This window comes from Lytechinus variegatus, chromosome 1 (assembly GCF_018143015.1).
Source record: "Lytechinus variegatus isolate NC3 chromosome 1, Lvar_3.0, whole genome shotgun sequence".
NCBI lineage: Eukaryota > Metazoa > Echinodermata > Echinoidea > Temnopleuroida > Toxopneustidae > Lytechinus > Lytechinus variegatus.
In genome coordinates, this window is record NC_054740.1 from 18893297 (window position 1) to 18919937 (window position 26641).

The 26641-nt window shown below is 34.2% G+C and overlaps 1 protein-coding gene across 1 annotated transcript in view; it reads left to right on the top strand.

Moving 5' to 3' along the window:
- Positions 1 to 22017, top strand: part of LOC121408263 (adenylate cyclase type 10-like) — a 35539-nt gene extending 13522 nt beyond the window's left edge. Inside the window, exons 2-25 of the mRNA XM_041599671.1 lie at positions 143 to 262; positions 3661 to 3795; positions 6301 to 6444; positions 7348 to 7553; positions 7809 to 7854; positions 8461 to 8507; positions 9327 to 9422; positions 9975 to 10125; positions 10687 to 10718; positions 11659 to 11777; positions 12285 to 12361; positions 13047 to 13227; positions 13613 to 13656; positions 14159 to 14339; positions 14803 to 14995; positions 15458 to 15662; positions 16258 to 16423; positions 16957 to 17129; positions 17476 to 17889; positions 18474 to 18516; positions 19054 to 19201; positions 19589 to 19669; positions 20010 to 20060; positions 20500 to 22017. Of these exons, the coding sequence (XP_041455605.1) occupies positions 143 to 262; positions 3661 to 3795; positions 6301 to 6444; positions 7348 to 7553; positions 7809 to 7854; positions 8461 to 8507; positions 9327 to 9422; positions 9975 to 10125; positions 10687 to 10718; positions 11659 to 11777; positions 12285 to 12361; positions 13047 to 13227; positions 13613 to 13656; positions 14159 to 14339; positions 14803 to 14995; positions 15458 to 15662; positions 16258 to 16423; positions 16957 to 17129; positions 17476 to 17889; positions 18474 to 18516; positions 19054 to 19201; positions 19589 to 19669; positions 20010 to 20060; positions 20500 to 20931 (3485 nt within the window). The 3' untranslated portion in view covers positions 20932 to 22017. The remainder of the gene's footprint in view (positions 1 to 142; positions 263 to 3660; positions 3796 to 6300; positions 6445 to 7347; positions 7554 to 7808; positions 7855 to 8460; positions 8508 to 9326; positions 9423 to 9974; positions 10126 to 10686; positions 10719 to 11658; positions 11778 to 12284; positions 12362 to 13046; positions 13228 to 13612; positions 13657 to 14158; positions 14340 to 14802; positions 14996 to 15457; positions 15663 to 16257; positions 16424 to 16956; positions 17130 to 17475; positions 17890 to 18473; positions 18517 to 19053; positions 19202 to 19588; positions 19670 to 20009; positions 20061 to 20499) is intronic.
- Positions 22018 to 26641: the final 4624 nt, after the last annotated feature.

Here is a 26641-nt window from a genome sequence, read left to right on the forward strand (position 1 = left end):
TTTCTCACTCCATCCCCACCTCTCTCTCTCTCTCTCTCTCCATCTACCTTTGTTCTCTCTCTTTCTTGCTTCTCCATCACAATGTCTTCAATTCTCTGATGTCTATTTATTTCTTCTCATCCCTCTTTTCATTCCGGAGCAGATGACATCTTAGAGCTAGCTGCGCATCTCCCCGACCTAGTGCTCCAAGCTAGCAACAGCATCCAAGATTACCCTGCCGTTCAGCATGTTGAGAGTGTTGTCATGTTCCTGGATATCTGGGGTAAGTGTTTAACTCTTTCTGAGTCCATGAAGTTGGCTCCTGCAAATGTTTCTCTAATATATCAAATATGACATCAAACATATAGCTTAACCTAGCCTTGACCCATCACATGATACCTATAAGCCAAACCATGTCACCATCCTACCATTCAGATGGGGCAGTGGTTTTTGTTTGACGAGTCTATTATATTTACTTATTTTGGTTGATGTTTTTACGTTGGTGTTAATGATGTTTTTACTATTCAACTTCACCTTCTCCGTCTTCTTCCCCTTTTCCTTCTTCTTGTTCTTCATTCCTCTTCTTTTTGTTGTTCTTCTTGTTCTTGCTCTTCTTCTTCTTCTTCTTCTTCTCCTTCTTATTCTTCCTCCTCCTCCTCTTCTTCTTCTTCTTTTACTTCTTACATGTCTTGTAATTGTGAAACATACCCTTCGTCATTTGTGTCATTACAATGATTTGACTATAATCATTTTAAGCCAGTTTATTGGTTAGTTATAGTTTTGTGCTTATTTCTATTGGTATAAATTTTTATTCTCAAAATAATGGGACAAAGTAAGAAGCCCTTGTCGGACATTATCTACCATCAAATGCAAGCCAAGGAACACATATAGCTCTAGAAAAAATATCATCGAACTTTGTTCCAAATATACCCCTCCCCGAAGCCCCTAGGCTAAAATAGAACGACCAACAATAACATCCCAGCAACAGTTGCTTTACAGGTGACATGTTGGATATTGAAATCATCTCAGAATAGAAACGTATAATGGCAGAGCTTAAAAAAGCTATGAGTTAAAAGGAAATCTACTTCTATTCCTGAATATTTTGTGGTGCCTCTGTCGCCAAGCTGTTGCTTATGATAAAATGCATTTGGCGGAAATGTAGAAAGACGAGACGATAAGATAGAAGAGGTCTTCTGAAGGGAAAAAACACACCAATCCATGGGTAGGCCTACGGGCCGGCTCCCCCCCCCCATTTTGAGAGGCGCAATTAAAATTTGTAATGCAAGAATGCCATTAAAACAGAAGTGTGTCCCTCTTTTAAAGTGAAGACCTTTTTATTTTTTTCGCTTGTTAATTTTTTTGCGTGGAATTACCATATTTTTTGTTGAAAACCCTTTTTATTTATGTATTTTTTTTTTTTTTTTGGGGGGGGCTTTTCAATGTTTTCCTCGGGAAAATGTGAAAATGTACCCCCTCCTTTTTGGAAAATCCTGGATCCGCCCCTGGATAGGCCTACCCCTCCTCGGTGTCAACGGAAAGATGTTGTAACTTGAAGAAGGTCTTCATCTAAATTGCGTCATTTGTAATCCATGAGAAGTTTCAATGGTTCCATTTTGGTATCGAAAATTGATTATGCGTTAAATTCAACTCAGAAATTAAACTTGTTTGGAATTAAATATATTCAGGCAGAGAGCGTCAGATTAAACGAAATCGTTGATAATCGCTACTAATAAACCTTTTCTTTGCCGTAAAACGATTTTACCTTTCTTTCCCTCCATTTTGATCTTGATTTGAATGGTATATTTTAATCTTGATATTCATTTGGACGTCTGCCTTGATATTTGTCCTCGAAGTAATACATAGGAAAGATGATATTGGGATCTTCTATTTGGCTAAAGGCCTGGTCACACAGCCCGAGCGTTGTTGGAGCGGTCGTGGAGCGGTAGGGAGAGAATGTCGAATTTCGCTCACAAAATAAGGGAAAAAATCGAAAATGGTGAACGGTAGCGAGCGGTGATGATTTTTTCTCTCCGCTCCACGACCGCTCCAACAACGCTCGGGCGGTGTGACCAGGCCTTTAGTTTGCCAAAGGATAGAGGTCTTGAGGGAACAAAAATCAAGGATATATACAGGACAATTAGAAAGTGTTGATTATACAAACTAAAGGTGACGTCACTTTCGTTCTCAAAATGAATAACGGAGTACTACACAGGCCTCTCTTTTTGTATAATTATTTCTTCTTCGTTCCCTTTTCTTCTTATTTAATTTCTTTTCTCCTCTGATTCTTAATTCACGCATTAGTGAGGTAAAACAATTGAAAGAAAGGATACCAAAATGTCATTTGTCTGAGGGGGAGGGGGTATCTGAATTTCAAACAAAAAATATCACATGTCTATAAAGTAAAATATCTGATCTTTACTTTGATACCTCAATCACATAAAATGGTAAAGAAATAACAAAGTTCTGTTTCTTTGAAATAAGGCTTGTATTTTACATAATTTCATTAAAAAATATGTTATCCCAGATTCCTTATTGTACCCGTCGCACAGTTAACAGAAGACTTTGTTCGTGGCTGATCGTCAACAAAACGGTGCGGTAATTAAGTGCGACAGCTAGCCAGTAAAACGTTTACATTTTATAAAATTGTTAGAATTTAAGCATTATTTAAATGAACAGAACTCTGTTATTTCTGGACTAGTTTCTGTGATTGAGGTAGCAATTTAAAGAACAGATATTGTACTTTAAGATATGTGATTTTCTTTTTGAAAGACAAATAACTTCTTCTTATCCTTTCTACCGAGTGTTTTACTCACGCACGCGTGAATAGACTCTAATTTGTGAGTTATATACCAGGTAAAATACGAAATTCTAAGTTTTAAAATAACATGTGATTTGTCTGTTGTATTTGTGATAACTTGTGATGAATCATCAACAATTTTTTTTTTTCTGGGACGCGCTGTATAGTCAAGCATTGGTGCAAGCATTGTTCTGTCATTATGTGCATGCATAGAAGTTCATACCAAGTTAATTATCTGACAGAACAAGAAGTAGTGACCATGAAGGCGTTTAATCAACATTTAACAACTTTCAAGTTGTCAGATCTGACGACTTTCCTTCTTTTTTATTGGTTGAGAAGCGCAGGTGTCTTGCTGTTACTATGGTAACTGTGGGTAATGACTAGTCAATGCTGATGAATTTCATAAACATTTTCATGGAATTATAGACCAAAACTTTCTTCACAGCAAAAACTGTGGTGTTAACCGGTGTACATAGAGGACCACACCAGTTATTTTACGCCATTGTTAAATTGGTGGTGTTAGTTTTACACCTATAGGTGTTATTACAACACTTTTTGTTGTTACATTTACACTCTTTGGTGTTATGTTTAATCTCTAGGGTGTAATTTTTTTACCTCAGGGTGTGGTCCTCTAATAACACCAATTGGTGTCAGTTTTACCACCGCAGTTTTTACAGTGTTTCTATACTTTTTTGATGATGATGATGATGATGTTGTTGTTATTGATATTGATGATGTTATTGATGATTGTTATTGATGATGAAGATGATGATAATGACGACGACAACGATCACGACGACGATGATGATGATATATATTAAAAAACAGAAACATTAATCTCTTGCTAATTCTTGCTTTTACTTATTTCCTTGATACTCATCCAGGTTTTACCTCCCTATGTGAGAGACATACAAAGCTCAATCTTGGAGTTGATATCCTGACCAAAACCCTCAATGACTATCTAGGTCTCATCGAGAATGCTATCCTCAAGAACGGTGGCGATGTCGTCGAGTTTGCAGGTAAGAGAACGCTCATGACCTTGTCCTAATAATGTTCCTTCTTAAAATATATAAAACAGGGGGGTGGGTCGTGTGGCTATACGAGTGCTAGTGATTGTACAAAGACTGTAGATTACTAATTTGTAGACGATAAAGTGCAGCGGTTTAAAAACTAGGACCATATTCAACATTTCTAAATAAGATAATTAATCAATGAATTGATTAGATTATGAACAGCTCAGTGATTATGCTCCAAGGGGGGGGGGGGCAGGGGCATCCCCCATTGTGAATTCCCTTGTACTATGAGCACACGCATCATTTGAATAGCCTATAATAGTTTGGGATGTATGATTTGAACTTTAACATCGGTGATGTTTATTGGTATTTAACTAATGATGCCCATCACTCGAATGCTGCACAAAAAATGATACCAAGTGTAATATTAGAGAATAATATCAATTAAAAAATGAAAACAGTTCCTAGCACGTCCTGTTGACATTTTAAAGCGAGTGTTTGTTCTCGAAAAGAAAATTCATGATTGGTTGTTTATCTTGCTGTTCTACAAGGATGTTATTGAGAGCATTCTAATAGATCACATAACAGTCGTGTTTCAAAACGAACACATCTATACCGTCAAAATAAAGAGTGCAAATGTTTACATTATTATAGGCCTACATCATTATTCTTAAAGTCTATCCATGTAAGTCATTGTAGGCGTGTCTGCAATAGATTGGTAATTTGTGAAATATTTTTAGAATTAGTTCTAATTACTTTGTGTTTAAGGCATGCCTAGAAGATAAGTTATAAATGCTGTAATCTCTTCAGCTATTATTGTAGCTCCTGTAGACTGTATACATTTAATTTAATATATTTCATTGTAAAGCGCTTAGAGAATCAAGAAATTATTATTATGCGCTTAGTAGAACTAACAAAAGGGCACAATTGTTTTCATTTTTATTATTAGATAGTCAAAAGGGGCCTAAGCTTCCGATCCTAGCAGAATCTTCTTCGGAGGCAAAATGGCAATATTATTACTAATATTAACAAAATATTTTGATATTCAATTTTTTCCTAAAATTCACAACGTCATTATTAATTCTTTTATGTGCCGGTAATTCATCACTTTGCTAAGATTGCTGAAAACAGTGGAACACAAAAGGGCACAATTGTTTTCATGCAGTTGCAAAAGAAAGCAATCGATGTTTGGTGCACGACAGTTTGCATTATCATTATTTAACACAGTGTTTAATCATATCAAATCACTGTACTTTGCCATATTGGCTTGCTCACATTTTACTGTAATTACTAGCAAAGTATGTACTTATTATTCTAAAAAAAATAATTTTAGAAGGCACAAATATCATTCAAGAATGATGAAAGTAAAAGTATGTGTAATCATTATTGTAAGCTATGTGAGTTTATAGTGATAAAAGAGACCATTAGTTTGGTAAAACTGAAAAGGTTGAAGTCTATTTAGATTTGGATCATTGGCATTGTTGGCAAACATATTATGCTGATTTTTTTAGATATTGAGGCAAGGATGGGAAAGGATTCTATCATAACAAGACACAACGTCAAACAAAATGAATAAAGGGGAATTCCCATTGCATTCTGTGCCTCGTTATATCGGAAAAAGGATTATTGGCTTTCATATCATTACGTCTATTTGTACATTTTCTGTTTGAAAACATGGCCTTGTACTTGTTTTCTTTTTCTAAAGGAAGATCCTATCTTCTTCTTATCAGATTATCATTCTGTGCAAATTGTACAAATTCATTATTTTGTTTCGAAGATGATTGGCATAATGCCTTGCCTGCCTACCTCTTTATATCTCGACATAGTAATGACCAATTAAGGGCTCATCATTGGTGGGAAAATAGGGGGAGGGGGTGCATGCTAGATATGTGACGATCCTAATAACATTTCTTGATATAAGAGCGTCTTTTTGGATGTATTCAGATTATGTTGTCAAAAGAATGTAAATGTCAAATAAATGTCAGTTAAATTATCAAATTAGTGATAATTGCAATGTGATGCATGGTAGTTCCTACATCAGAAGAGGGAGATAAGGAGAGAAGGGAGAAGAAAGAGAGAGAGAGACAGGGGGTGGTAAGATGAGGGGACGAGATATAAGAGAAGACATTGATAAAGAAAAACTAGAATGTGACTATTGACATGCAAATAATTTTATGACTGAATTGAAATTATTGCATTTTCATTAGACTTCATAGTGCTTGCCTACTGCAATGCAGGGCATGAGGAAAGGTCATTTTGACTTTGGATATTATTATTCAGGCACGTGTTTTACAAAAGTAAAGATGCTGGTTTGAAAGAACCATTTTCGTATTTCATAGCACTAAAAAGAAAAGGTCATATGCAAAAGGAATATCATCGTTGACCTTCACTTATCCTCACTCCCTTTCTTTCTTTCTTTCTTTCTTTCTTCCTTCCTTCCTTCCTTCCTTCGATCCCCACCCTTCTCCTTTTCTCCCTCTCTACCCCATCATTTACCTTTCATTCTTACAGGTGATGCCTTACTGGTATTATGGGATGTTGATTTATATGGCCAGAGAGCGGCCATGGCTCGTGCTATACGATGTGCAAGACAGATCCAGAGGAAATGTCATGATTGGACAACAGACTCGGGCATCTCATTGGCTCTCAAGATAGGTAAGGGTAGCGTTTCATGAATATTCTGTGAGTTTTTGTTGAAAGCGAAAAAAACATTGCATTTGATTGGCTTAAAGCCAATACGTCAGTGAAAATCACTCACAAAACTCTTCATACAAATAATGATCCAATTATTAGTCTGAAATTGATGCTAAATCAAAGCCTATGTATAGCCTTTCATTTTATGATGTGTGCTTTTATTATTTTTTTAGCTAAATGTCAATGGTAATGGAAATGGAAAAAAATTTAGGTTAAAAAGTATACTCTGAATCCTCAATAATTTAGGCACGCCGTTGACCTCCTTATAGATCTGATTATGATATCAATTAATGAAATTTACGATTTTGTTAATGAAATAGATATACATTTGAAATAGAATATCAAAGGCATAGATCATTGTGAGTGTTTCCCCCAGATGAAAATGAAAGCAAAAATCATCAATTAACATAAATTTACATACCAAAATCTCAAACTCGATGCTAAATGCTTTTATATCTCCATGTTATCTGTCAAAGATCTACCAAGTATACGATCTATTGTGAATCACTAATCCTGTGTAATGTTTACTTTTTTGGCGCACTTTGGAAAATAAGAACGATATATATACTTCGGATGAAAAGACATATCTTCACTATATTCTTTGTGATGACACTTAGCTGTTTAATTATAATATACAAAATTAACTTAGGAATGGCGTTATATACCTCCGCGTTAATTGCTTTACCATGGCGGCGCCCATTTCATTCGAGGATTAGAATAATGTTTTGAAAGGGGGAATAAAACTTTTCCTTCACTAATCTCAATACTCTCACATCATTAATCATTATCTCCTTTTCTGTTATGTTTTTCCTGTTTGTTTATTTATACACTTCCCATCTTATTTTCCTCTCCTATTCCGCACAGCTCTGGCAGTAGGTCAAAGTTATATCACTTACGTTGGATGTCACTCGTGTCGTCATTACAGCACTAGTGGGCCAGCGGTGAATGAAGCTAACAGAACAGAGAAGAGATGTAGTAGAGGAAGTATAGTCCTAAGCCAGCAAGCTTGGGAGACCTGTCCCGATAGAACAGCTATGAGTGTGGAAGAATTACCCGAGGGAGAAAGAAAAGTATGCTGATTTCATGTCTTAAGGGGATCTTTTCATTATTGTTATGAATACCAAGTTGTACGAATATTCACTCACCCACATCTATCTGTACAACCTAAAATATACCTCGAGGTTGAAGAACATGAATCTTAATTTTTCCAAATTATTGTTTAAAATTGACTATTTTTAGAATTCACCAACACATTAATGATTTTGAACATTCTTCCTTATTAGGAGCATTTTAAATTTATAACTGTTTTGATTTCATTTCCCAAGCTTTTGTCTGTCGAGAAAGAATGGGCTGAAACAGAACTTGATCCAGGTATGTTTGTATTATGATTTTTTATCTTGTATATCAAGATTTATTATCAATTTTGATTTGCGATTCCTACCATCAAATTTGCTACTTTTTGCAATGTAGGCCTAAACAAAGAAATGATTTTTGATAATTTCCTTGCGATTTAAAGTATTGGGGAGGATGGGGGGGGGGGGTTAAAACCTTTCTTGCAAATTCAATTCCCAAATTCACTTGATATATACCATCCTTCAAAACGTTCTTTGTCAGTTTAAGAATTTTCGAATATGTCTTCGTTGACTTCGTATTCTATTTGATCGCTATGTTCCATCGCTTCATTATGTTTTTATACAATTCATTTTGCCCCCAAAAAATTTCCTGCGTAGAGTCGTTTTTTAGCATTATATCTATCTGCATGAATATTAATGTCAACTTTGCATCAATATGAAATTTATATATCACCTTATGAAAACTTAGAATTGTACTCCTTATCACTATTTTCAGAAACATCGAGGTAAAACTTTCAACTTTGAGTGACGTCACCACGATCCATTTGACATACGTTGAATAGTTATAGGAATGAATGTTTGTACATTTAGAATAAAAGGTTCGGTTTTATTTTCTCTATTTTAGTCCGAAAAGATTTTCAGACGCTCCATGATGCCTTGAAACAGGGACAGGTAATGAACTTATTCCTCTTTTAAACACTTTCTATATCCCTTCTCCGAAAACATCAGCTTCTGCTCAATTTATTTCCAATATACCCTAATCGATTGAAACGCGTTTTATTGATACAAATTTCTCCGCCCCTAATGAAGCGAGATGTCTTCTTTGAATTGCCGATAGATTAGATCCCTCTGGTTAATGTAACGACCAAAATCTCATTGAAATAATGTACTTTCATGAAATAACTGTATGTTTACGATTTGTACAGAAAAAAAAATTATGGCATGTTTATCAAATTAGGATGTTACATTTTTAATGTTTAAACAGAAGAACGATCGATTTTAGAAATCGTAATTTAGCTTATGATATTTAGCATGTTATGTTATGTCAAATATTTCTTTTAGCTTACAAATACCGATATATGTTTAGCCCATACAATCTTGGTTTAGGGAGTGGTTTTACGAAGTGCTGTGAAATTAATGACGGTGCCAAGAATTGATAAAGAAAATATACCTCAGTTTATATTGATCCATACGATTTAGATCAGTCTCATTTCTTTATTTATCTTTTTGGACATAATTCTCATATTTTTCAACTCGGATCATTATACACCACGTATCTACAAAAGATACCCCTATTTTCGGAATTCTACGAATCAATGACGTATACGATAGCAAACGGCATGAATTTAACGGTATTATTGTTATGCAATTTCTAACGGACAGTTCTCATATTCAGCAAGCTTTATTTAAATAATTCTTTATAGACGCTTTTCATTCTTGAAGACGTTATCGTAGATGATTTTATTTTGATCGTAATATTTTTTTCTATAGAAACTAGAGCGTGAACCTCGGATTCGGAAGATTAATTTCAAATCTGTTCATCGATCCAAGATGCGTCCCTTCATTGCACCTCCAGTTCTTAGCAAGGTATAATAATATCCTTAAATGATCATCATTGGAAGGAGATCCGGGGTGAGATGGAACGATTGGAAAAGAATTTGGGATGAGAAAGACAAGAGGAAGGGTGTGTGTGTGTGTGTTAAAGAGGTAGATAGGAAGGAGAGAGAGAGAGAGAGAGAGGGGGGGGGGAGAGAAAGCTCAATTAAATAAATTCATTTTTTTTACACTACAAGTCTTGACTATGAATTTTATCCATCATTATAAGTTATGAAAAGGATATTGTATGGAATGAAGACGCCCGCTTTGCTTCAGGCTTAATTGAAAAAATGCTATTGCTATCTTCAGTAGATAGTATTGAGCAATCTTTTTAATAGTATTCAATCATAAAATCGCCTGGGCCTTATCAAAATTTCCTTTTAAAATGTTTAAAGCAAACGAAGGCTCCTTATTTATTCTATATATTGCAAGAGCAGATTCTTATTTTGACAATATTACGCAAGATATGAGATCACTATTGACCAGACGATACTGGTATCAATGTTCTGGTATTATAAGGAACATCATGCTTTTTACTTTCAGTTTGATGAGAATCAATCTCTTGACTACCTATGTGAGATGCGTGAAGTGACAGTTGTGTTCATCAATCTTCACATGGACTCTGCGCATGATCATTCTACGTGTCTACAATCAGTATATGATAAGATACATACATCAGTATCACAGTTTCAAGGTACATTCTATTCTGCCATGTATCATTGTATGTCTGTCTCTCTTCCGCGTCTCCTTTTTATGCCTTTCAACTACGTTCCTTACAAATCTGCACAACGTTCAAGTAAACGCACAGTTCTCTCATTTTTATCTATACATCCCTCTTTGACCTTTCCATCTTCTGATTGTTCCCTCCTATTCTCTTATTCTCGTTCTTTTTCTTGGCACTGTTATCATCATCACCATCATTATCATCATAATCATCATCATCATCATCATCACCATCATCATCATCATCATCATCATCGTCATCATCCTCATTATTATTGTTATTGCCGTGATCATTGTTATTGTTCTCATAATTGTCATAATCATTATCTTTCTTATTCTTATGATGATGATGAGAATTATAATTCCATTATTTTTTTTTATCATCATTCATAATTGTCATGGTCAACATTTTTTCTCTTCTCTTTTTTTTATTTTAGTGCTTTCATCTTAGATGTTTTTATATAAACTATATAAAAATGTTTCTTATGAATACAATGAATAGAAATTGTTTCCGTTTTGTTTATCTTTCCAGGAATGATCAACAAGATCTTTGAGTTTGACAAGGTTAGTACAAAAAACATTCAAAATTTCAGAAGTCACATAATTTTTAGAAATAATTAGGAACGCAAAATGACATAAATAAGCCAATTAGATTATATAACACAAAAAATAATCTAGTTTGAGAAAGATCAGTTCTCTTGCTCATAAATGCTGAAAGTTTTCATTTACTATCGTTAAGGTAAAGCATAGATTCCAAACGTATATGTTTCAATCTACTACATTCTTTAATACAGCATATTCAGTCCACAAGTCTTCTTATCCATGTTATCACTCTCATCTCGATGCTTGCCTCTAAGTCCCTTGATAATGTTCATATCGAGCACCTTCTTGCCTTGTAAACACTCTCTCCATGACTCTTGGCAAATAAAGTCACTCTACACATCACAGTCTGGCCTTGCCTTGGCTATCATTTTCACCAACCTCTACACAACCAATATAAAGACATTCTATTCTTAAATGACGACCAAAATTAGAAATTCGATTTATTGAAATGTGATTTATCGGCGCAAACGTGCTTGCTTTCATCGCGAGCACGGCTACACGCGACCAATCGCTTGCTCCGAACTCGACCTAAATATAAGAAGCGCCATTTCAGGTCTGAGTGTATTCGGAGGGTATAGATTGAGTGAAAGCGAGACAGAAAAATTGGCAAGATGTGGTAAGCTATGACGTCAATTGACAATACCCAATCTCAAGATCCAGAGATCCATATTGCTTGAATATGTCTACGTCTTTTTATTAAAAGCAGGGATTTAACAAAAATTCCCCAACCGTCATCTGGATGAAATAGATAAACACTAAAAAGCGCGCGGAAATAAAGTACAGCCAATCTTAATATAGATTCTCGTCTGCGCCGTGTCTTTTCTATTAAGCTCTCACGATAAGGATTTATTTTTGTCAGGTTGATGGATGTACTGGAGGCACTTTTCTGTATTTCTTTCAGGGTACGAGTTTCTTGGTATTATTTGGTCTACCAGGGTTTAAACACGAACATGAAGCTTGCCATGCTGTTCAATGTGCAGGTCAAATCAAAGATGTTGTCAGTTCAATGATTGAAGTCAAGTAAGTTAACCGTCGTATCATCAGTCTTTCTTTCCCCTTCTCATACATCTGCTATCCCTACTGCTCTTTGAAACATACATAGCATATGTGTTGTGGGGTGCTGTTAAAATCATGATTTTTCCAAACTCACAAGAACAAGAAAAGGTTTCCCTGAATCTTTGGTTCTCGTAATTAATGAAGCAATGAGTCAACTCGTGTTCTAAACGGTACGTATATAGAACATCAAAAATGAAATACAAAAGGATGAATATAAATCCCTCAAAAGTAGCCACCAGAAAAAAATAAAATCCTCCTGAATCCGCCATTTATCTTTATGTAGTGTTGTTTGCAATATCATCACTATTTTTAACATAATTTCGAATTCCACGTTAGATGGGTGAAGTGATGAAAACGAGAAATTTAATATAAAAACAGTAAAAGACAAAATTTAACAAAGATGATTTTGTATATGCTAAAAACAAACTTTATCATTATTTTGGCTGTTATAATTTGCCTCCTTTCTAACAGGCAAATCTCTATAGGTGTAACTACTGGTAAAGTGTTTTGTGGAGTCGTGGGCCACAATGAAAGACACGAATATACAGGTGAGTGGGACAGGGGTTCAATACTTTAATACGCAACCTAGAGTTGATTGATTCTCAAGCTTTAGGGTGAGGAATGGTAGAGGGATGATGGAACGAATATATGGGAATATTATTTTTCATATTTTAAATTTTGCCAACCGGTGCCTATAGGACCTAGCGAATGCAAAGTATATAATGATTTAGCATCATCTTTTTTCTGTTTGAAATGTTGCAAAGGTATTTGAATTTCAGTTGTAATAGGCGTGAGGATAATGTTTTGCTTCATGTAAATCTGAATATTTCAAGTAATGATGATTGGTTATGAAAAAGCTTTCAATTATCTAGTATCATATTTTTGTTGGAAATGAATGCATCGATATTTGAATTTGAATTGTAATAGGCGTTTAGAATTTTTTTTTTACTTCAGGTAAATCTTAGTTTTTCACATATTTATTGGTTATTAATTGGAATGAAGTTATAATTTCTAACTGATTCAGGCAATTGAAGATAAAGAGTGTCATAGAAAAGACAGTTTGATATCGCGAAATAATCATAAAGCAGTATCATTTGATTTATGAACATATTTCTTAAGTGTGAAACGGTCTGCTTTCGAATCTTATTGCTCAGAAACGTCAAATCCTGCTTATCCATCATCTTGCACTTCTTCTTATCTTCCTTAACGCCAATCTTTATCTTTCTTCATTAGTGATTGGACCTAAAGTCAACATGGCGGCTCGTCTGATGATGCATTATATCGGGAAGGTCACGTGTGATGAAGTTACCAAGAAACGATCAAGGAATGACTCTAGAGGATTCATCAGGGTTGCTAACAAGGAACTCAAAGGCATCGATGATCCAGGAATGGTCTGGGAGTACACAGGAGCAGGGTGAGGGATGAATACATTTTATGATAAGATAGATATAGAATAGAAGGAGAAGACTATAACTATAAGATAAAAGCATAATGATAAAGTATGCAAATTGCTCAATAGATAGCAGCCAGTGATAAAAATGAGGTGCTATCAAAAATAAATTAGTATAAATGAGATTTTTTTCTGAAAATTAAATTGTCGCTGCAAAGGAATCAGATAGTGGGCAAAGTGAAAGGATACATATCTTAATTCATAAGAGAAAGGATTAATGTTAATGTTGATGTAAATGATTAAGAATTCATATACCACATTTCAAAGATGAATATAATATATCTTTTATATTATAAAGCAGCTATTTCTATTTAGATGAGATTTTACTTGTTATTATCATTTCTTTCAGGAATGTTGACAACTCTATTCCAGAGTATGGATATCCTTTACTATGTAAGTTCAATCATTTCCTTAAGCAATTCAAAAATTTCAGACTTGTTCACAGCAATTTTCAACTTTGTATAAGAAGAGGGATTTTTTATAAGTTCAGTCACGTTTCAAAGTTGTATTGCTATACAGGGGCGGTGATACTGGCAGAAAGGCAAGGAGAGTGTCCCAACAGTAGATTTTTAAAAATAAATTGAAGAAAAAAAAAGAAAAATTGGAAGAACGTTTAAAAAGTGGAAAGGAAGGAGGATTTGAGAAGAGATGGCTTGTTTATATAACTACGCAATACATGGTTGTTTTTGTTAAAAAAGCAAACAAATCAAGCACTACATGTGTTATCTTGCAACCCTCTCAAAATATTCTCGCGCCACCCCCGTGGTTATAATATCTGTAAAATTTTTAATCACATTTTATCGAACAATGTTATCAATGTGATAAAATTGAATAATGTATGCTAGTGAAATTGGTATACTTGTTGTATAAGAAAAAGTTTGTTTTTCTTTATCAGCATATGTGGAGGAATTTGAGCAGTGCTGGAAGTCACTATGGAGAATGGCTTCCTTAGCAACGAATTCATCTAGTACTATCCATCAACCAGCTAGGTTTATAGTAATTGGGGGAGACCCTGGGGTCGGAAAGACAAGACTACTACGATCTGTCATGGATACAGCGAAGGGAATGAATATGGCGTAAGTATAATGATGAATGAATACATAGAAATCTGTTAATTTCTCTCTTGATAATTTTGGTGAATTACCTAAGATTTTATATGCCTAAGAGCAAATGGATCAAACTCGTCTTGGAAAAAAAGATTAAAACAGATATCATAAAAGAGGAAAACTATGAGCTAGATTTTATCAAGCAAAAGCATTTTGGCCACGTTTTGCATTACCCCCATCACCGTGTGATGCGGTCTCTCTCTGCACCTCCCGCATGCAATACAAACTTATTTAATCCTTTACTTGAAACATATATTCCGCAAGCATATTATCATACATGAGTATGATAATTTTGATATGATGATTTCATATATACTATATATCAGTGAACTTGTGAAACAAAACCATAATCAAAATACTTTGGAATAACCTCAAAAAAGGTCTTAAGCTCGATACAATTCTTGAAGATCTTTTCCTCCCAATTTTTTTACAGAGTATACACATGTCGACCTAGCGTTGGTCAGTCAAGTACTCCCTACCATACAATCTGCTCCGTAGTACTCCAACTCCTTGATCTCCAGGATATAGGGAGCCCTCAGGAGAGGGAGCATAGGCTCCAGGAAAGATTCGAAGATACAGAGCTCTTCTGGCATCTATGTCTCCTTAACGACCTACTTGGAATTCAGGTATTATGACACAAAGTGTATATTGATATTCCAGAATTTAATTTTAAGTACTAGAGTAAAGGTCTGTGATTCATGTTTCTAATACTTTAATACTCTCCCGCCATTAAAGAGAAAACCCTCTTAGGGTATATATATCGGTATACTTCCAGATATTATCATGCCACATTTTGGAAACTGAAGGGATGAGTGTTTTGAATGCTTGTAAGGAAGGGAAGAATTGGAAATTGTAAGTTTTAGTACATACCTACAACTTCCAAATGGGTGTAGTAAAGAGGCAATACAAATTGCAAATATTGACTCATAATTTATAGATTGTATAAGGTATAAAATAATTTTTTGTACCCCCTCATCATTCAACTCCATATCTCTTTACATATCTATGCTGGTTGTTTGAAGACATCACTATTCTTGTGTTTATCTATATAATTACTTTACAAAATGATTCTTATTAAACTTCCTCAGATCCCAGTAACGGATGAGATCGCTGATCTATCTCAACGAGAGCGGACTCAGGCTCGTCATGCCGTCCTTGCCTACATCGTATCAGAGGCAAGGAATAGAGATAGCGCTGGAACCCTCATTGCCATCGACGATGCACATTACATTGACCAAGATTCATGGACTTACTTAGAGGCACTGCCATCCAAATACTGTCTGGTTGCTTTAGGTAGGCCTACCTTTACAATCTAGAAAACTATGTTATCCTCTCACAACATTAACTTGTTTTATTCCCAATATCCTAATTTTTTACAGTGTATGTTGTTTGATTACTATTTGAATCTGGTATTTTCTCTAATAAATCTGGGACTCGGGTCTGGGACAATCAATATTGTGAGCTTCAGATTTTCAATTGCCAACAGACCCCCCCCCAATCATCTTCTTTTATTATTGAATAATTCACTTTCTTTACCCTTCCAGGTGAAGCTCTTTTTTACGATTTTAATTCAATCAAGTTTAACAAAGTTGATTGCATTGGCAACTTACTTTGGCTCTATTGGCCATGACTCTATATAATATGGATGATTGTAAATGCCAGGGTGTAAAAACAGTTATATTAACAGCAAAATAAAAGGACGTATCATTACAAATGATAAAACCATCATCCAATATCAGCTAGCTTTCTCTAAATGTTCTTGATTTCTTTGATAAAGAATACGCAAGAATCAGTGCACGGAGCTCTTTATATTCATGGTTTTGAAAGAAGCATTGCCGAAAATGTCAAATCATGTTTCTTTTCTTTTTTTCTCCTTATTTTTCTCCAGCAATGGGAAGCTTCAGACGTGATGCAGAGGTACCTATCGCAGCCTCCAGGATCCTTCAAGCCAGGAGCACCCTCCATATCAAGCTCCAGGGCCTGGAGCCACAGTGTATGGAGCCTTTACTGTGTCAGCTCCTGGAGATGGATAGTGTTCCAAGAGAACTTACCATGTTAGTAGACTATTATATCAAGTATATGATTCTTGGACCTCGATGAAGAAACAGAGCCATTATATTGATAGGTCTTAATAGAATGTTTCATTGACAAGTATTTCTTTCAAGTCATAATATATATGTTTTTCTTTAAATTTTTATTTATGGTAAATTACATCACATCAAAAGAAAAGAAAGCCCCTCTTCCTTCCATATAACCCTTCTCTTATGCCATTATTTGGCTATTCCCAAACTATGATATTTGGAAAGAAAGTATACATTTAGTTTGCAAGTGGCCACAATATTTGTAGGAAAACCGTTTCGGTTGTGAAACATTACTTTCCAAATCCACCTGAAGACGTATTGGATCTGTTTTCTTCAGATGTTCTTATAGGATATTTTTGCATATAAATTAAGTTTGATGTAAGTATTATTGTAATCATCGGGTTGACTATTTCTATATTACACGTTTTTAATCAAACATTAGTCTAAGCATTTCATTTACATGATTAATCATTTTCAACAAATTCATCTTTTTTTTTAAATTTCAGTATGCTAACCTCCCACCAGGGGAATCGTATCAACCCATCTTGGGTAAACCAATGTGTATTCAACATGCTTCATCATCAACAATTAGAGCTATACACAGAAGGAGAGAGAACAGTCTGTCGGGTAGCTAAGGGAGTCAGGCTTATGGAACTGGATATACCACCTTCTCTTAGAGGTAGGTCTTATCATTCTTTGCATAAACAGGTACCATAGCTTGTAAATTAATTTAAAATGGGAGTGATTCATCAACATTTTCATCCAAAATGTTGTCAGATCTGACAACTTTTCTGATTTTGATTGGCCAAGAATCACTTTTACTACGTTAACTGTCTGATATATTGGACTAGTCAGATAAAACATCTGACAAGTCGTTATATAAAAATGCTCCCCAGTTCACCTAAAAGTTTATGATCATTGATTTAAATTCTTGAATAGAATACTTCCTATTATATTTTTAATGCAGAAAGAAATAATTTTTTAATGTTTTCAATTGAAAATAACACATTTTTGTTCCTTTATAGGCTGTATGATAGCATTCATTGACCGTCTACCTGAGCTACAAAGAACCACAGTCAAGATCATATCCGTGGTCGGAACGTCCTTCACGGCGGACATCATAGCCCACCTCATGCCTAACGTCATCCAGGAGAAGATAAACCCTACCATCGGCTCACTCCAATCCGCTGGCATCCTGGTCTTTGGCAGCGGCGGAGCATTGCCGACGGTGACAAAATCGACGACGATGACAGCAGGGTCGCTTAGGTTCCAGTCTGTGACACTCCAGGAGACAGCTTATGCACTCCTGCTGGAGAAACAGAGAAGGAAGCTCCATGAAAGATATGCTACCTACCTGGAGAATAATCATCTATCTGGTAGGAAGGGGGAGATCAGTTCTCCTGGTGGTCTCTCTCCTGCTGGTATCAAGAAACTACTTGGTAGGACATGATTCTTAATACCATCATTATGATTATCATAATGTACCAAAATAAATGAACAATATGATAGCATAAGGGCATTTTTCCTCAAAATATCAATTGTCCTGAAAACTGTGCTCTTTCATAATAAGTTTCAAGGCTATAAAGGAGAGTATAAAAATATGATGCGGACAGATAAGTATTCCTGGGGACCATATCGTCAGCATTTTTCATCAGACAAGTTTTCAGATCTGACTACTTTCTTTGATTTTGTTTGGCTGAGTGCTATTCCTGTGGTAACTGTCAGATTCAGCAAGACTTGGTTGCATAAAATTTCCAACAAGTCCTTTCATGAAATCCTCTCCTGTAATCCACACATACAAATTTGAGAAAGAAAGAAAGACAAAACGAGAGGGTGGAAACCTCATGGACGAAACATCACATTTTTGGCAAGCTGAGCAATTTAAAACCTGGTGACATTACAATATCTATATATTTTAGAGATAGTGGTTTTTAAAGAGCATTTAATTGACATCTAATCTTTCCATATTGTATGAAAACATGAAATATAAATTGAATGTTATTATCTGATTGCCCCTTTGCAGGAATAAAGACCGACTCTAAACAAAGAGATGACAACAGTAACAAGTAAGTAATCTAGGGTTTCGATTTTAAATGTTGAAAATTATGAAATTGTATGAAATGTTCCCATTTCAGTATTGATATAAGGCATTTGCTTTGTAAAAATGCAGTAGGTGAGGGTCAAAGAGTTTGATTTCAAAACACTTTCCTCTGCACCAATTTAGAAAAATATATTTTCCCTTTAAATGGGCAAGATACTGCATTCCTGGATTTCCCCTTAAAGTTTCACAAAGTTTTCACTAAGTTATTTTCCCCCACAATTTGAGGTAGTCAATATTTCTTTACTTCTCAAGAACTTCAGTGTTTTAGCATACACCTGATCTCTTGTAGAGAGATCAGGTGTATGCTTGATATAAATAACTATTATTGCTTTAAATAGGAAAGATGACATTCATGAATCACAAAAGGTCTTTACATACGTCATGAAATACTTGATTTCAAATGAGGCTATCTGAATCAAAGATGCACTTTTTTGCAAATGTATATCTGTCTTGAAATGGAACTACTTGAACTTCTAAAACTCAATCTTATTTTCACTTTCAGCATACTTTGTAAGAATGACGAACAATCTTTACAGTCTGTATATCCACAACTCGTCACACATTGGAAGAAGGCTAACAATCTACAGAGAGCTATTCATTACATGGTCTATGGAGCAGAGTCGGCTGTGGCACTTGGATATAACATGCAGGTAAACTGAAAATAATTTTTTTTAATCCTGAAGTCAGATTATGCTCCAAGATATTCAATTACAGTAAGGTTTTATGCTCTATATTCTTTGTAAATGACTCTTCCCCTCACAATCAATAGTTAGGTAATATGCTAAGCAGTAGAAAAAAGTATGACAACATTTATTCGGAAATGACATGAAGCATCAAATTTTGTATCTTTGTTTTTCTCCTGCTAGCTTCTTTGAGGGAAAAACCATCCATATATTTTTGGGGGTTCGATATGAACATAACTCTAGACATCATATGGTCAGTTATCTTTTTGTGACAAAGGCAACATATCTGCCGAGGCAACACCTCCATGACTCATCCTAATGATTGATTATTACATTTATTTTGTTATATTTTAGGCAATATCATTCATCTTTCAAGCTAAAAAATTAAACCCATCACCAGTGCAACTGAGACGATTGGATGAACTAGCTACCAAGGTATTTATCTGTCAAAATATGATTAAAAGTTTTATTGGTATTACCGAGCCATTTGGCAATAGCATGATCGTGTTGAAAATGGGAGAAATATTCTCACTTTCTACAGAGGAATGTCCAATCACTTCAGCCATTCTGAAATTTTCATATTTGACAGTTGGGTTGGACTTTAAGTTTGCGGTCAAATATGTCTTGAGAAAATAACAGCAACTGTAAAATGTCATAGGTTTATAATTTCACAACCGATATTGTTTGATTTTTCTCTTTTATTCAAATTAACTAATTGTAGCAGCTGACTTGACATTGAATAATTTTACATCAATGTCTCTTTTTTCTCAAACAGGCCACTGCAAGTCTCCTCTTCACCAAGAGAAGGCGCTCTTCATCTCCTGGTGTAAGTATACATTGATGATCGTAGGGATATGAAAATATGAAGAAAAAAAATGGTGTTATCAACTGGGGTAAATATTCTCCAAAGGTATCCCATCTTTCTATTTCTGATTGCAGTTTCAAACAAGAAAATATGGATTTTCAATTTTTTTTCTTAATTCGTAGGTAATTTTATATTTTAATAGTTTATTTATATGCATTTGTCAGCATATATTATTCAAGTAACAGTCCAAACCAGAATCAGCATTTACATTGAAATATATTGCTTTCTCTATAAAAAAATTGTTATCGCACAACAAAGTCATAATAACACAAAAATAGAATAGTAACTAGTGGGAAGGAAGATATAACCTTCAGTTTAGAAATTATCACATTCTAGTCACTTTCTTAATCTCAGAATTTCCATGATTTGGTAAAAATAAAATTTCCTTTTTGTCATACAGGGGGCCAAATTCAAGTGGAGGAACATGGCTGTGAAAGCAAGAAACTTTGAACGTTCACTCTCAGTTGAAGAAGAAGAAACAGACGACAAGGTCGATGTCGGAGGAGTGGGCATCGTTGACGTCTCTCCTGAAGAGGAAATCATCCCGTCTGATCGCTATCAAACCATCATGAAGTCTGCATGCCCTGAATTCACTGAGGAACCTCCACCACCACCCAGCCGCCTCACAGACGACATCTCTCACAGATGCAACGGGAATGTAGATACAAATGCACACTCTATGAATAAAATGGCGGGAAAACTGGTGAAGCAGACAGTAACAACATATCGAATATCCAAATATTACATCTATGCCGTCTGCTCAGTGATCGTAGCTTTCTGGGCATACCTTATCATGAACAGAGCAATATCTACTGAAAGAAACTCAACATGACCAAAATGATAATAACTTTGATCACCTTCTTATAATGGCTGAAGAATAGTATATAAAATGAGTTAAATTTTGTTGTAAATATAATGTAAATATCAAAGCAAGCAATATAGAAATTGTATATTTGTTTAGTATCACATTTTGTCAAATGCAACTATTCGGTCTAATTATATTTTCCTTGTGCTTTGAATGCTCCTACAATAATGATCAGATTTTAAATTGTGTGACACACTTTCATACATACACTAGGTGATTTTAAGTTGGCTAATACGATGGATTTTGGCGTGAAGGGCAAGAAATTAAGATGCTGAAGATGACAACTGAATGTTTTTTTCAAAGCTAAATACCACATGATGCCAATCCCAAACACCAGCACTCTGGCACCAGGGTGCTACCTCTAATACTTGTTATACACCAACACCAGCATTCAAAAACATACTTGAAATCACCCATTTCAACTAAATTAAAGAAACTCTAGGTGTTGCAAATAAGATTTCTCATAGGCCATTTAAAAGTGATTTTTTTCATACAAGAAATCTTGATTGGCAATCCATCTTGAAAATTTTTTAATGCAAGACTGGTGTACATTCTAACAAAAATAAATCCTGTCTTTATTTTGAGGGTTTTTTCATATAAAAAAGCTAGGAAATCTAAGGGTATGGGGATTTTAATCGTCAACTGTATGTTAGTAGTATCTAAGCATTCAGTCATGACAAATGGTATAGCAAACGGTCCAATTATATTTCTATTTCAAAAGACAATTGCAAATAGGCCAAAAAAATGTTAAACTGTGCTAAAATGGACGCATAATTATTTAATTATCATATTGATACGTTTCAGTGAAAATTAGAAAATGTATGTACTTATTGCGCTGTGTGCTTTTAGGAAACAATATTTGTTTCATGTATATATAACAGCACCCTGAGAGTAATATATTATCCCCTGCAAGTATGTCTTCCATTAATGTCCATCAAATATGACATGTCATGTATTGAACCTGAATGTGTAAATACTTTATTATTGAATTCAACAAAACTTGGTCATTCATTCTCTCTTCATTATTGTATTAAACCAGATTTTAAAAATGTATTTTGAGATACTGTTTTTTTCTGTCAGTTGTTTGTACCAAATCCCTATCATTTTACCATGATGGTATTCTGTATTCTATGGAGTGGAACATCAAATTCTCAAAATTACTTATTTTTCACTCCTTATGGTTGAAATAATGGTATGAGGAGAAGAGTGGTCATTAACTATTATTCATCTTGTGCAGCCCATATTAAACTATTTTCACACGAACACCATGGAGGATGGAATAAACAGTTTAATATTACGTTAAAATCTTACTTTGGACCATTATGTATCATGCTTCACTATCTATTTCTTATCCTAAATAGCACAGAACAAACTGAGACCTTGGTCATATTTTCAAAATACATTACTTTGCTCAATTTTATTCCAACATATATCATCATAATATACATGTGTAAAACATCTCATAGTAAAGGCACACATTGCTCTGTCTCCTACGCATTTTCAGAAAATTAAACAGAGAGTGCTGAATGTTCAAGGAATATGGCACTGACAAAATATGCAATCATTGAAACTTGGAAAATGCCTTAGCACACACTATCAAATATCACTAACTTTGAACTCTAAGAGACATGATTAAATCTGGTTCTGGAGACTTTCATTAACATTTGTCATGTGACAGCTGGTCAGTTTTCATAAATTTCCTTGATTTTGATTGGTTGAGAAGCATAGGTGTCTGACTATTATTTGATGAAATAGTGTTATGGATGATCGTCAAAATAACTGACTAAAATCTATCATGTGGCAAATCAATTATCTTAGCTCACAGACAAATTTACTCTGAACAATTTCAATAAATAAAAATATACAGGCCATTCATGATAAGGATGAATATTCATCACTATCACTCCAAACCCCACCCCCACTAATAGGTATTATTACTATCTAAAAATCATTGACTAACAGTGTATATCAGGAGATAAAATTATAAATATGAAATCAATTTAAGATGAGAAAAAGGTAGATAAATATAACTTAATATGAACAAGGAATGACCAATAGTCTGTAACTTAATCAATTACAACAAACAAAAGCAATAGGCACTGTGAACAAATAGTATTTCTGCTATTCATATTTACAATAGTTATGATAAAAGCTTGGAATCATCATTAACTTCACATTTTATTGAGATACAGAATAACAAGAAATAGAAATTCAACTACATAAATTTGAATAGTATTTTCACATCTACCATTCAGATTTTCTGTATCCTTACTGAAAGACAGAGGATGACATAAAATTATATTACAGATGTAAAAAAAAGGTATTTACAAATTCTTAAGATCTAAATATAACAGGCTTATCTAATTTCAAGTAAATATTGAGAATTCATCAAGGTGAAAAAAGGGGGATACATAGAAAATTAAGATGGGGGGGGGGGGGGAGAAAGGGGTGTCCATGATTGGAGAAGGAATGATAAAGCAGGAAGAAAGGAAGTAGAAGGATAAGAGAAAGAAAGAGGGGGGGGTGACCATAAAAATATGAAAAAGATACAGTTGGGTAGAACAATAAAGAGATATACTATGGGATTATATTAAAAGAACATGTTGCACATTATGCAATAACATTCCAGAATCAAATTGAAATGTGAGAATGCAATATTGCAGGAATAACAAATCCAACCATGCTCATAACACATTCAACATATCAATTAGGTCTTATATCGCCAAGAGGATAGAATATCATCTAAATATCTCAGATATTTTCGATACATTTTTCTAACCCTCATATGAAATTAATATTGATAGTGTTAAGTGAATATTCTAATATCATTCATTCATGTTCAGTACTATATGTACTACAAATACTACAAATCAGTACTACATAACAATTAACTTTGACTTGCAGAGAGCTCTCTGGTTGTCAAATAATGTTGCACTTGATGGCAGATAATCTCAAGAGAAATTGCCAATAATAATAATGAAACCCAAAAGTAGTGCCACATAAAAGAGGGATGTGGGTGATACTCCCAAATTTTCTCTTTATATATTTTTTGTTCTCTTTTTAAAAGTGATATAGATAAGGGCAGCCCTTCCCTTAACCTAAGTATGTAGCACAAAAAGACTTCATAGAAGTCACATAATAATAATAATAATAAATAATAGCCAATTTTAATAAAGCGCTTTTCCCAGAATGGCTCAAAGCGCGTCACAGCATATTATTACCCCGGTCATTGGATTCATTTCAATCCCACACGAAAAGTGCACAATTTCCACTCCCTGGGAGCATTCCTTGCATTCATCGCAGCCTAATTATGGCGCTTGCAAAATCAAACATACAACATCTTTCGCATCCTACCGGGTACCCATTTAGCACCTGGGTCAAGAGTGGCAAAGTGTGGATTAACGCCTTGCCAAAGGATGCTAGACCGCGGTGGGATTCGAACACACGACCCTCTGTTTACAAGGCGAGAGTCAGAACCACTACACCACGGCTCTTCCATACATAGAAAAAAAATAATAACCAAGCCCATGTACAGTGTGAATACACAGAGATCATTATATTATAGTTTTGATTTCTCTTTTCCAATGATTCCTTTATCAATGTTTTCATTCTAAAAAATCATTTCCAGCATTATCTCATGTCAACATTACCTCCTATGCAATTACATAGACATTGATAACCAACAATATGATACATTATGATAAATCTGCCAATTTATAGTGTAAATTAAAATGTTGACATGTTATATGATAGGTAATCAATGTAATGTCTTTTGTCACTGACCTACAAGTCTATAAAAACCATATTCAGAACAATTTCCATTTAATCTGTCAACCTGTCATCCTTGTCAACAGAATTACATTTTAAAATCTTTAAAAAAAAAATCATGCTCTGTAAACATGTGAGAGGTAATACATAAACATAACTTTTGGAAATAATGCACTTATATATTTTGCACATTTATGGGTAAAACAATAAAGCACTTGCTATTTCCTGAATTTGATTCCAGAAATAAGGAGTATCATACCCCTTTTCATGAACATGAAGTAGCAGCATTATAGATGATCATATTCAAGTGATAGTGATACCTTTTTTTATATTGTATAATAAGGTGAATTTTGGCATACATTGGAACCTTTCAGATCTCGTTATCACCTAGCCCTGGAAGTACAAAAACAAACAAGTTTCATATGAAATCTGTTCTCATGTAGATAAATTATGAACCATACAGAATGATAACAAGATATATTCATTCATAATGTACATGTAGGTATATTTGATTGATCAAAATCATGAAAAGTCTCAGAATACAAGTGGGTAAACCCAAACTCACCCTCATTGGGGAGACAAAAGTATAAATGTCAAATGAATCACTAAGATGAATATAAAGCATATTGGATAGAGAAATGCGGATCATATAAGAGAGTACAAATGAATTTCATTTGAAATGACCTCAATTTTTTGTTTAAAACCTTATTTTTTTTTGCATGTTTAAATTTTTTTTCTCAAATTTTTGTTAAAGACCTTTTTTTTTTGCTTGTAAACTTTTCAGTCAGCTTGAACCCCCCTTTAAAAAATCCTGCGTATGCTACTGCTGTCGGTCACTAGAATAACAGTCACAACCTACGGAAGAAAATTGTGAGGACTCACATCAAAATGAGGTTGTCTTGAAGAACAGCTGCTTTAACATTTGATGCATCTAATTTAGCAATGATATCAATAATTCAATAAATTTGTATATTTTCGGTTGCCTAAATTAGAGATGATTTCAATTGATCCTAAAACAAAGTAAATTGAAAATATTTCAGCCTAATAGTCTTCAGCACACATCAATATCTTTTATGTAATAATCAGTACTGGTCCTCTAATCAATACTCACTGGGATAAAGGTGTCATAATATCACATTCCTTAATCCTTATATTACTGATATAATACCATCATGCCCATCAACATTAAGAGGTACTCCAGGCTGAAAATAATCACATCTAAATAAATTGATTAAAATTTTAAAGATAAATGCTAAAAATTTCATCAAAATGTGATAAAAAATAACTTATTTTAAAGTTTAGCAAGTCATCATGAATAGGTGGGCTAAGGATGTCACATCCCCATTATCATTTTCTTATGTTATTGTATGAATTCATAATCATTTCATATCTTCATACATGTAAGTATGATATAGCTCCCTTATAATAATATATAAGTTGCAGCAATGACTTTCTACTGCAATAAATTATTTGTCAAGCCATTTTTTGTGTGTTCTTGGAGGACAAGATTCCAATAAACAAAATTTCATGAAATAAAATACAACAGAACATTGAATACTCTTGAAGATGTGAATAGAACTGTTTCACAGAAATAATGTACATCTTTGAAATGACATTACTTTGTTAATTCAAATCCAATTTTGATGAAATTTTAGTGTTAAGTTTGTCTGATTTTTCTTTATCCGTTCAAATTCTCGGCCTGAAGTACCCCTTTATATCATTATGTTTATACAAGGGAGTAACTAAAGAATCATGTAGTAGTCTACAAACTGAATGGAAAAGATTATTTAACTTATTACAAAAATTATCTCTTGATATAAAAGGCATTTACTCTGTAACAGAATAATGGAATAACATATCGGCCTTGTATAATTTGACTACCAGGTATATACATATTTTTATACCGGTA